We start from the raw sequence: 12862 nt of genomic DNA, 5'->3' as shown, positions 1-12862 counted from the left end.
TTTCCGCACACTGCTTGCCAACAGTACTTTGAGATGCCTGGATGAAAAGGCACTGCATAAATCCAGCATTCTGCTCCTGCTTCATCCTTATCTCAATTCCAGAAGTCACAATGCACATTTTGGTGAGGGTGGGATGGAGAAGGCTAAGGCTCTCTTCTTCACCACAGATATTTAAATTGCATGCATTTTAAGCAAAGGGCATAAGCCAAATTCTAAGCCGTTTATGGATAGCTAGGTGGCTTAGTGGATAAAGTGGGCTTGAAGTTAGGAAGACTCATTTTCCTGAGTTCAAATCTGGCCTCAGACACTTACTAGCTGTGTGACCCTGGACGAGTCACTTTACCCTGTTTGCCTCAGTTTCCTCATCTGTAAAATGAGCTGGAGAAGGAAACAGCAAACTCCTCCAGTATCTTTGGCAAGAAAAGTCACGAAGAGTTGGGCACGACTGAAACACAAGTGAATAACAACAACAGAACCATTTATAGGGCACGACGCATTATTGTTGTACGGCATTAGCAGCAACGGTAGGTGGGACAGACACGGTGTAAAGCAAGCAGTGCACATACAGACGTAGCTCCTGATTTTTAGATGTTTTCCATTTAAAAGAAATACTTTGAGAGTCAGACTGGGGATATATAAAAGAGATTTAAATGCATAAATTTCAGACTATCCGCAGTACTAACAGGTCACATTTACATACCACTTGAAGATTTACCAAATGCTTTTATCATCATAGCTGTGTCCTGAAGGTAATGCAAGAGCTGTCCCTATTTCACAGATGAGGAAACTGAGACTGAGAAAGTTGAAGTGATCTGTCTAGTCACACAGCTTATAAGTAAGGGGTGGAATAAGGACCTGAACCCAAGCCTCTTGGCTACCAATACAGGTTCCCTAAAGATGCAAAATAAACAAATTAGATCATAAAGAATATAATGAGTATAATGTTTTGCATGGGGAAAAGAATATTAAAATGCTGGTCTGGGGAGCTCTGGTACATTTTCTCAGTGTGAAGTTATGACAGGAGTCATTGAAATGTATTGATTATTTGGGCCCTACAGAAGAAAGCATTCGTTTTTCCTTCTTCATTGAGGCTTTCAGTTGAAATAAGTAGTTAATGCAGAGGCATTGGGGTCAGGCAACTGGTTTAATTGATAATCATGTCAAAGAATCTAGGATAAGTTACATCACCTCCATTTGCCTCAGTTTCTATACTTTGGTAGTATGAATAATACCATTCACTTATTGATCTGCTTCCTGAAGACTTTCTTTTTGATAATGCCAGGAAAATTGATGGAGGGATAGCCTTGGGATTTTATAGATATCCTATGTCACAATTTAAGAAATAGTTTAGAAGATCCCAATTGGTACAAAGCTACTGTGTGTCTAAGTCTCATTTTTTTTGCAGGTCTATGGCTTTAGCCATACTCAATTGAAGGAGCTGTTAGTTTCTTATCATTCACTGAGCAATAAACCACACGGGTAGAGGATATATAAAAACCCAAGTCCATTTGTGGTAGGGAAGCATCTCTTTAAAAAAAAATCTCATCAGCTGCCTTTGGAAGCAGTGGCCTCATTCTTTAAAAAACAAAAATATCATTTATTGATACATTTTATTTTTACACTGTAGTCACTGCCTGAGATGCCTGTCTGTGTAACAAAGGAAAACAGTTAAACAAAACCAGTGGTTGGGGGAGACCACTTGTGCAATCTTCTGCTCCTATAGGTCCCCACCTCTGTCCTGAGAAGAAGCAGGCATGTCTCCTCCTCTGTTCTCTGGGATGAAGATTGTCATTACAATTAGACCTCTGTTGTCAATAAGTGTCTTTTTCATTGTGGTTCTTCTGGTGATTGTGTACATTTTAGTCTTGGTTCTGCTTACGTCAATCTGTATCTGTTTATACCAGGCTCCTCTGTGTCTCTGAATCTCTCAGAGTTATTTCTTACACCACAACATTATTTCCTGTCATTCACATACCGTAGATCAGCTGTTCTCCAACTGATGGGTACCCCCCTTAGATCCTTTTGTTGCTACCTCAAAAGTGTTGCTATCAATACTCTTATATACATGGTAATGGCCTAACCTTTGTTCTCTTCCCTTCACAGTGGCTGTGTTGCGTCCTAGTCTGAGCCGACATCTGGGACACCTCTGAAGCCCCTTGTCAGGATGCCACCTTCCACTCTCTTCCTCCATTTCACTTCACTCAAAGCATCAAATCAATCTGCTTGTATTGTAGCAGCTTTGCTCTGACCCATGACCACAGAACCAGGCTGTTGCACCTTCCCTGTGGCCCCTACCCAATCCCTTCCAGGATTCTAAGGACATATTGGAGGGCTTTGGGTGGTTTCTGCTCTACTGCCATTGGCTTCAGCCCCCACTGATTGTACTCTCCTCCAATCCCCCCACCCCATTTCATTTAACCATTTAACATCAATTAACTTTGAAGATATAGCAAGAATAGAACATTTCCCCTTAAGATCTTGGGGAACACTGATTCCTTTACTTCACCTCAGTCTCTGGGGAAAGTGTGCTCAAACTGAATAGAATTTTTTATATAACACTGATCTCACCACTCATGTTTGTCCCTCTTATAGTACATAACCTTTTAAAAAGTTGTGTTTTAAATTTTGTAATCTCAAATTGTTTTACACAAGTGGCTCAGAAACCTCTCTCTCTCTCTCTCTCTCTCTCTCTCTCTCTCTCTCTCTCTCTCCCTCCCTCCCTCCCTCCCTCTTTCTCTCCTCCTCCTCCTCCTTCTCCTCCTCCTCCCCCTCCTCCTCCCAAGCTATCTGAAACCTAGATCAGTGAATGAATGGGCCAATGAAAAGAGAGATATAAAGATCCACAAAAATGGTTCCTGCTTTTTTTCTAATAAAGTGCATCTAGGCTTTCTGGTTTGTAGGAAGAGATGTATTTGGGAAATGAGAGATTTCAGTGCTCCTGAAATATTGACAATATAGTTAGTTCCTTAGAAAAGGTGGGGTATGTCGAGGAAATCAAAGCCTCTGGTATTGGTTGGAGATACTGGAGGACTACCTAGTGCTATTAACAGTAATCAAATATGGCTTACTTGCTTTAAGAGAAAGGAGTCAATGTTTTGATGCCTCAGAAGAGAGCAGTGGGTAATCAGGAGAAAGTGTCTTTTTTTCTTTTTCCTTCTGATTTTGTGCCAGGAAAGTCAAAATGGTGAGTGTATCACCATTTGCCAAGTCTGAAGGTAAATTCTCACCAAAGGGAATTCTTACCCCGTAAATAGCTAGGAGGGAAACCAACTCAGGTAATTTGTTATTTCAGCTACCACCTGAACACTGGGCTCTTTGATGTAATGAGGTGAGTGTAGCCATGTTTCCAAACTGGAGGTGGAGGTCAATTCATTCTCTTGTCTGTAAGCTCTGAACATGAGCATCAAGGTGGCCTCAGCTCATTATTTCTGGGGATAGAACCACATGAAGGGATTTGGGGATGGAGTTTTGGGGAAAATCACCCCATCTGATGGGGCCTAGCTGTGAATTCTGTTTCCCAGCTCCATTTGCATATAAGCTGTCAAGGATGAGATTAAGCCACACGGCTGTTCAGTCATGTTCAAAGCAACAGTTCACATTTTACTGCCTGGGACTACTTTCTTATGTTGAGTCAGCGAGAGAAGAGGCATTTGCCATTCTGTCTTGTCATTAACTGACAGAACTATCAACTATCAATCATCATCAGGCCAGCCAATGAGGACAATGACCAATTGGATTTGTCACCCATTAGCTTGGTTATGGTTGACAGTGTACTTAGCCAGTCACTATGGTAGAAAATAGAGCTATAATTATTTCTGGGCACCATTAGTACAAAAGTCCTGGATGGGATTCTTTCCGTTGCCCCAAACCCAACAGTACCCTTCCAAGGCCTTTGTCACTGAGACTTTTCAAAGCTCTCTTAGTTATGGTTTCCCTCTTCTTGAGACTTTCATTAGGTTCTTAGGTATAGATGTTTGTTTTCTGCTGCTCCCTGCCTGCATCCTTACCCTAGTCCCCTCCCTCATCAGGATAGAATTATAAAATTCTAGATCCAGAAGGGAATTTTTTTAGCCCCCTGTGATGAGGTAGTACTAATAGGTGCTGTCTACCACCATCCACCCTAGAGGTAGCTGCAGCTTAATAGCATGGGTCTCCAGAGGCACATCCTCCACTCCAGGATTCTTAAGGAATAATTTTTAATATTGTGTTGCCTTTCACATAAGAAGATTTTATATACAAATATAAAGCACATCAATAAGATATGCCCTTTGAACTATTTTTCCCCCTAGCAGTGGGGATATATTTATACTAATTCATCCCAAATCTATCAAGTATAACACACAACTCTAGCTAAAATACAGAAGATAGTCTTCAGAGGGTATGGGGGGCAGTATACAGTGGAGAAGGGTCAAAAGAGAATGTCTATCTTGCTTTATGTGTCTATAAAAGGCTTTGAGAGAGAAGTGGTTTGGTCTAAGATAAGGCCTGCAGAGTTATCTAAGTGTTCCTCCCAAATCAGAGTGGGTAGGTGGGTGGTGGTGGTGGTCAGGAGAGTATGATGAAAAGAGAGCTGGATCTGGAGTCTGAAGTCTTGGGTTGGGTCTTCATTCTCTACCATTTACTATGTATATGTGTCTATGACCCCATCCAAGTCACATAATCCTGTTCAGTCTTAGTTTCTTCATTTCTAAAACAGGAATAGTAATTTATGCTTATAGTAGGCAGCCAGGTGGGACAGTGGATAGAGCACCAGGCCTAGAGTCAGGAAGACTCATCTTCTTGAGTTCAAATCTGGCCTCAGACACTTACTAGCTGTGTGACCCTGGGTAGGTCACTCACTTAGCCCTGTTTGCCTCAGTTTCCTCATCTGTAAAATGAGCTGGAGAAGCAAACAGCAAACTCCTCCAGTATCTTTGCCAAGAAAGCCCCAAATGAAATCACAGAGAATTGGACATGACTGAAATGACACAAAAACAACAAATGCTTATAATATCTTGTAATTTTGTTGTGGGAGAAATTTCTTTGTAAACTGGAAAGCTGCACATAAATGTGATCTAATGTGATCATAATGACAGTGGTAACATGCAGATAAGTGCTTAAGGGGATAGTGCATGGGACTGGGAATCAGGAAGACTTGAACTTGAACCTTGTCTCAGACTCTTATTGGCTTTGTGGTCTGGGACAAGTCCCTTAATCTCTCTGCATCATCTCAAGTTTTCTCATCTGTAAAATGGGGACAGTCATGATCTCTACCTCACAGGGGTGTTGTGAGGATATATGGAAAATGCTTCGCAAACCTTAAAGGGGCGCATACGTGCCCTTGTCATTGTGGCTGTTAGTCCTGGTGACATCCTCCAGATTGCCCCAGATGAAAGATCAATTGTGAATAAATTCAGTAATGATAACTGCTGTTTTTATAGCATGTTGGAATTTACAAAGCACGTTTACATACATAAATATGTATTTGTGTGTGTGTGTGTGTGTGTGTGTGTGTGTGTGTGTAGTCAGTAAGGCAGAGCAGCGGCTAAAAAAGCTGAACCTGGAGTCAAGAAGATCTGAGTTCAAAGTTTGCCTCAAACATTAGCTGCGTGATGCTTACTGCGGGATCACTGAACCTGTCTGCCTTAGTTTCCTCATCGGTAAAAGGAGGTTCATAACAACCTGCTCCCAGGGAGTGTCGTGAGGGTCGAATGAGATAATATTTGTAAAGTGCTTGGCGAACTTTAAAGTGCTCTATAAATGGTTTATTATTATTGTTAATACCATTATAATCTCGATGACATCCTCCAGATTGCCCCAGCTGAAAGACCAATTGTAAGTAAATTCAACTGAGAACAACTGACATTTACAGAGCACATTAAAATTTGCAAAGCACGTAAGATATTAGCTCATTTGAGCCTTGCAATCCTGTGAAGTACTACAGGTATACATACATATATATACACATGTATATGTATATGTGTGTGTGTCTTTCTGTGTGTGTGATATATACACATATATAAACACATAAATACACATATATGAAAACCCATGCCTGTGATTTCATTGGTATAGGTTAGGGAACTCCCTATGAAGAAACTCCCTCCACCAATGCAGGTGGCACCCCTTCTACAACCTATAGACTTAGCTGCTTGGGGCATGACAGACTAAATGATTTGCCCTGCTCCAGTATATATACTGCAGCCAGTATATACCAGAGGTGGAATCTGAACCCAGATCTTCTTGGCTTCAAGGTCAGCACACTCTACTCACTATGTCACAGCTGCCTCAGAACAGTTTTCATTATCTTTACTTTTCAGATGAGGGAATGGAGGACAGGAGAGGTCTTGGCTCTGGCACACAGCTCATAACTATCAGAGACAGGATCCACACCTAGCAGATGTTCCTGACTCCATCTCTACTCACTACACTTTTCCTTGGTCTAAGAGGGAGAGTTAAAGAGACCCTTAGTGAGTTGAGAGCTGAGAAAAAGTGGATATTGATGTTCGAGAGTCAGGCCTTGGACCATAGAGTCCCTTTTCTGTCACCTCAACTTATTATTATCTGAGGACCTGAGCTCAAATTCCATCTTTTCTATTTACTTCTCTCCCTGACTTCCTTCAAGTCAATCAGTCAGTCAGCAAACATTTATGAAGCACTGACTATGCGCCAGGCAGTGTGCTAAGGATATAAAGAAAGGCAAACCAAAACCAAAACCAAAAAAAAACAGTTTTTGCCCTCAAGTAGCTTACAGCCTAAAGAGGAGACAGCGTCCTAAAATACCATGTTCTAAAAGAAATCTTTCCTGATCCTTTGAAATGCAAGAGCGTCCCCTCTTGATCATCTCCTATATATCCTGTATATGTTTTGTTTGTACATAGTTGTCTGCATGTCATCTCCCCATTAGATGGAGAACTCCTTGAAGGCAGGGCCTATCTTTTGCCTTCTTGGTATCCCTAGCACTTAGTATAGTGCTGGGCACATAGTAAGTGCTTAATAAATGCTTATCAGCTATAGATTCTCAACTATATGTGGCTTTAGTCAAGGTGCTTAACCTCCAGTTTCCTTATCTATAAACTGAGGGGTTGGATTGGAAATGGTTTACAATGTTCTTTCAAACTTTAAATCCTCTGATCCTGTGTAGGAGACAAATCTTCCTCACTTCTTTAGGCTTGTTTCCATATGTAAAAATAAGTAAAAAGTAATACTTGTGTATAGTAGGGCCCAGAGACCCTTCAGGGACTCTGGGCTCACATAGAACAGGGGGTGGGGAAGGCCTTGATCCCCAAGAAGGTCTGAACCTCCTTTTAGTCATCACACCAACCCCAGAATAAAATCACAGGGAAACCTAAATAGTGTCGGACTTTTGCCTAAAAATAGATCAGAGTCTCTAACCCTTGAACAGACACTGAATGCACATAATATACATTAAGGGCAGCACAGTGGATAGAGTTCTGGATTTTGAGCCAAGAGAGACCATAGTTCAAAACCTGCCTCAGATGCTTACTAGTGGTGTGATCCTGGACAAATCACTTGACGTCCTAACCTCAGTCTCCTCACCAGTAAAACGGGGATAGTAATACCACCTACTTCATAGGTCCTTGTAAGGGTGGGATGGGAGAACATAGGTGAAACACTCTGGAAGCCTTAAAATGCTACATAAATGCTCTCTATTATTGTAATTTTATTATTATGGGTATTGGGTATAGGATAGCCTATTTTTTTACCCACCAAGGAAAATGTGTGACATGGAGGGCCCACAGAAACTCATGAACAAATTCAAAAACACAAAGCTTTTGGACAGCTAATTATATTCCCCTTTTAAGGTTAAGATACTTTAGGATGCTGCTCAACAAATACTCACCATGTACCTTAAACTTGTACCTTCTGAATAACTAATAGCAATTATCTTGGAAGGTTGACACAATCTCCATCTCCTGGGCCCTTAGGGATGCTGCTTTAGTCCTTATCTGCAGGCTAGTCCTTTATGGAGGGTCATCTCCTCCAAGAAACGCATTGTTGGTTGAGGAAATCTTTCTTTGGGAGACAAATAAATGCCTGGCTCTGGAATGTGGAAGCTCTCAAATTTAGGAGCTCTTGAACTCAGGATTAGACATGAGGTAACCCCACAATGGTGTGAATACTCATCCTGAGGATTACAAATCTCTGGTACTGGGAAAAGGAAACAGAAAGGCCAAATGGAAGCAAGGAACTAGAGGTCCAGAAGCTTCTCCCACCCATCTACCCCCAACCGATTTATAGTAAAACTTGCTATTTACTTCTCCAGCAAGCTGGCATTTTTGGTTCCTAGGGCTGGGGGAAAGAGAGAAATCGCTAAGCTCCCCCCTTCCCCCTTGCTGCCAACCCTTATTGCTCTCTGGTCTGGAAATCCAAAGGAGAAAAAGTATGGCCAAAGAAAAGGGAAAAGGGGTGAGCCAGGATGACATGTCCCCCAGCTCCCCAGGTTGCAGTGTGTGTGGGGGGGGCGGGGGCAGGGACATTGGAGAAGAGGTTTTGGCATGTGCCTAATTGTACTGTAGTAAAGGACTCTAAGAATCCTTTATCTTTCCCCAGCAGAGTGCACGGTCATAGATTAGCTTTCTTCTCACATCCACCTGCCCCATCAGGGTTTATTCTAATTATGCATAATCACAGAAGCATCTTTTCACAGGCCTAGGAAAATCAGGGAAAATCAGACAGACAGCAGAGTCCACAGGCAGCAGGAGGCCCTTCCCCAGCCAATGTCTTGATAACATCCTGTGCCTGTGGCAGGGCCAACACCATGGTGTTTATTCATTACGCCTGGCAAGGAACCCTCCCCCACCCCCTCACCTGGGGCAGGCTGGCTCCATTCCCTCCACACCTCTCTTCCTTCCCTTCCCCCTCTCCTCCCCCCCTTTTTTTTGCTACTGGCTTCTCTTCTGAGCAAGGCAACAGTGCACACAGCCCCGGACACCTGCATACAAAATAAAGCATTTACTTTCAATGAGTTGTCCCCCCTTGCCTCCACTGCATCTGGCCAGCCCTGACTTAATTTTACTCTTTTCTGATTCCTAAACATCAAGCTCCAACTCTTAGTCCGAGGGCTGTCTAGCAGCTCCTCATCTCTAGATTGACCAGATTCCACCTCTCCCACCTCTCTCCCGTTATTGCCTTGCCCGCCGTTCCCGCGGCTGTCACAGTAGCACAGACCCTTGTTACAACCTGCCTGAACCATCTCAATAGCCTCCTTAGAGACCTTCCCGCCTTGACTCTTGCCCTCGCCAATCTCTCCTTCCTATCTATGCCACGCTGTCTTATGCATCCTTCTGCTCATATTATTCCTTTGCTTCAAAAATTATCAGTGGTTCTCTGTTATCGATTGAGTAATGTTCAAGCTATATTTATTGCCGTCCACACTATTGAGCCATTCTACCGTTCCAGGCATGTTTCATTCTGCTCTCCACTATGTACTCTATTCTTCAGTTAACTGGGCTGCTTGTTCTAGGTATTGTCATATTTCTGTGCGTTGGTGTACACTCTCTTCCTGGAATGTTCCTCACCCTTTTCCTCCATTCCTCTTTAATTCAAATCTTTATATGTGTTTTTGAAGCAAATGCCGTTCAATTTAATTCTTTAAACACCAACAATGTACAAGGCACCATGCTAGGAAGTACAAAGACAAAAGGGAAATGCTGAAAAGGAACTGAAAATGAAGGGAAGGAGAAAACTATTTGTGGATGCCCATCAAAATAGATACTGCAGAGAGCGACTATTCAATGTAGGAAGAAGAATAGCAGCTGGGACACCCTGAGATTATCAGAAGACAAAATCCAATGAAGGAATGGATAATAAGACCCGTGGCCTCAGGTGTGTCTATACATAAATCCAAAAAAGAGTGAGTAACAAGCAAGATGAACCAGAAATCCAATTGCAAGGAGGCAAATTTAATCTCATGAGTATCACTGAGACTTGGAGGGATGAGACTATGATGCATACATACATACACACACACACACACACACACACATGCACGCACACACATACGCACGATATGCCTTATTTAAAAGAAACAAGATAGGGAAAAAAGGTGCAGCATATTATGAGAGAGTCAGCATTTGTTTTTTTTTGTTGTTGACAGAATGGTAGACCAGAAGAGTAGAGGCTTATGGCTTTGACTTCATCACTTAGCTTTTATTCTGGCTGCGCCTTGCTTCGTTTATATGTATTTTAAGGGGAAAATCTTGGGATTGAGGCTCATAGCAGCACCTCAGCTTCCACAAAGCTCCTGTAGGTTTTGGAGACATAGGATCTGTAGCCAGAATGGCCTTTGTTTTCTTTGAATGACTCAGCTTACCTCATTGAGCCTCTGGACACTGTGGCTTGCTCTTCCGGGGCAGGAGGCCCAAAGAGCATTCCAGGAAGCAGACAACTTCCTGTGTGAGGAGTCATGGGGCTGGCTGAGGGGAGGTGTTAACGGCTATGCTAGGGGGAGGGGCCAACTCAAGAACCAATCAGCCCTGGTCATTCAGGCGGAGCTTGATGATGTCAAAAACTCTATAAGAGGGGAGAGGACAGCTTGAAGATCCTCTCTCTTCCTTTTCCGGTTGGAGCCAGCGACAGTTACAACGACAGTTACAGAGGCAGTTACGACAGTTACGTCAGTTACAGCCACAGCCACAGACACAGCTGAAGCAGGAGCTGCCAGTAGCAGAGCTGACCTACAGGAGGAAGCTGAACAAAGACTTCAGTCCAGTGGGTAATCTTATTACCATAGAGGGGGAAGCATGATTTTGCTTTACGCAATCATGCTTCTCTGTAGCCTCCTGGTTACTCTTTCAAGGCGTACTTATTGGGCCTGGAAGCTTTTGATCAATATATCAAAATGGGGTTGCTGGTTCATGGGTTGGTTACTGTGGAGCTTAAATAAATGTTTTGATTCTTCTGCCTTCTACTTTGAGAGTTTCTTATATCCGGCGGTTCCCAACGTTTCAGACATGTTTATGATCCTCTTTGAGATTATAAACTCTGCCCTCCTCATACATTTGGCGACGAGGATGGGATCGCTAGGTATAAGATCTCTATTTAGAAGCAGAACAATTCCAGAGGAAGAGATGAATATCCCAGGATGGGAGGATCCATTTTATTCCTCCCTAGCAAAAGAATTGGCTAAAAAAGCTGGACCCTGTGAAAACTGGGAACCAAGGCTACGGAGAGGAGATCCTAGGGATTTGGAAAAGTGTTTACGAGAAGTTGGGATTCAGTCAGGGGCATCACTATCTAGGCAAAGCTGGATAGTGTTATCAGCCTACCGGCTAGTATACGAAAGATTGAGATTAAGTGAAAGACATGGGGGCACTCCTACCCCACAGGAAGAAGGGGAATCTCAGATAGCAGAAGACCAAACTGACTCAAATGAGAACTTTTCTATTAATGTGGCTAAGAGCAACAGGAGACCAAAAAAGCCCAGAGTGCATTTCAACCCAGCCCAGAAAGAGCCTGACTGCCTGCTTCGTCCTAGCCATGGTGGCAGAGGAAGTGAGTGGGGAGAGAATGAGACAATGTTAGGGGCTGAGGCACAAAACACTACTGGGGTTCAGGATGTGCCTCACACAGAGAATAGGAGATGGTTAAATGATCAGACAAGGGCTCGACCCATACAAAGGAGGAAGACAGAAACCCGAGGTGAAGATTCAGTTACAAGGGAAATTCAGGAAGATTTCTCACCACAAGAGGTCACAGATATTTTGAGTAGATTCAGCCAAAGAATAGGAGAACCATTGATATCTTGGATGGTAAGACTCAGTGATCAAGGGGCCAGTGGAATATCAGTAGATAGCACAGACTGCATGAGATTCATAGGTATCAGCCATGATCCTCTAGTTCAACAAGCTTTTAGGGAACATCATCAGCAAGGAGATGGTGATAGCAGGACTACTCTGTTGGCATTAGCCGCTGTGGGATGCAATAAGAGATATGATACTGATTCTATGTGGCCCACTGAGCACAGACCTTGGTATTCACTTAGAGATTGTATCATGAGACTAAAGGAGGAGGTAATGAAGACTGCCATTATGATAGGAACTGCAGACAAATATTACAATGATCCAATGGGACTGCCTCATAGGAATTTAATAATTAGGACAGCTCCCCCTGCTTATAAACAACTAATTTTGAATTTATTACTTGGAGAAGTAGGGAGCCGTCTTACAACAGTGATAAATAAGATTTTACAGTTATAGGACTTAGGTGACTGGGGAAGGGATAGATCTCCTCGAGAGAGAAGAGTGAATAACCAGCAAACTTGGCGCCAAAGGAGAGTAACAAGGAAAGAAATGTTTACTGCTTTATTGAGAGCAGGGGTAGGTTTTGAAATGATAGATGGAATTCCAACCAATGAATTATATAGAAGGTACAGAGATAAAGGCCTTGATAACAGGAGAGATAGGGAAATCAGAACTGCTCCTGCAAATGCTACAGATGTTGAACCTTCATACCCAAGTGAATCACATGAAAGGGAATACTAGGGAACAGGCCAGGCCCCAGCCCAAATTAAGGAAATACGTAAGCTGGATTGCAGACCTCACATTAACTTGACCATATATTGGAAAAATGGGTCAAGTACGGTAACTGAGGCATTAATAGATACTGGGGCCGAGGCCACCCTTATTTATGGAAATCCAGACAAGTTCAGCCATGGAACTCCTATTACCATCACAGGACTAGGAGGGACTGAAATATCAGCCAGGCAAGTTAAATTAATGATGAAAATTGGACAGTTGCCCAAGAAAGAATATAGTGTGGTTATTGTGCCTATTCCCGAATACATCATTGGAATAGACATATTGAAGGGTATGACCTTAAATTTACCCGAAGGGAAATACCAATTTGCTGTGAGGAAAAT

The 12862-nt window shown here is 42.7% G+C and overlaps 1 protein-coding gene across 1 annotated transcript in view; it reads left to right on the top strand.

Annotated features, from left to right (window-relative positions):
- CAPN8 (calpain 8) overlaps positions 1-2127 on the top strand; it is a 101764-nt gene extending 99637 nt beyond the window's left edge. Inside the window, exon 21 of the mRNA XM_036756649.1 lies at positions 2104-2127. Within this exon, the coding sequence (XP_036612544.1) occupies positions 2104-2127 (24 nt within the window). The remainder of the gene's footprint in view (positions 1-2103) is intronic.
- The last annotated feature ends 10735 nt before the right edge of the window (positions 2128-12862 follow it).

This window comes from Trichosurus vulpecula, chromosome 4 (genome assembly GCF_011100635.1).
Source record: "Trichosurus vulpecula isolate mTriVul1 chromosome 4, mTriVul1.pri, whole genome shotgun sequence".
NCBI classification, from domain to species: Eukaryota; Metazoa; Chordata; class Mammalia; order Diprotodontia; family Phalangeridae; genus Trichosurus; species Trichosurus vulpecula.
The sequence above is the reverse complement of the archived record's forward strand: the minus strand, read 5'-3'. Positions and strand labels throughout refer to the sequence as shown.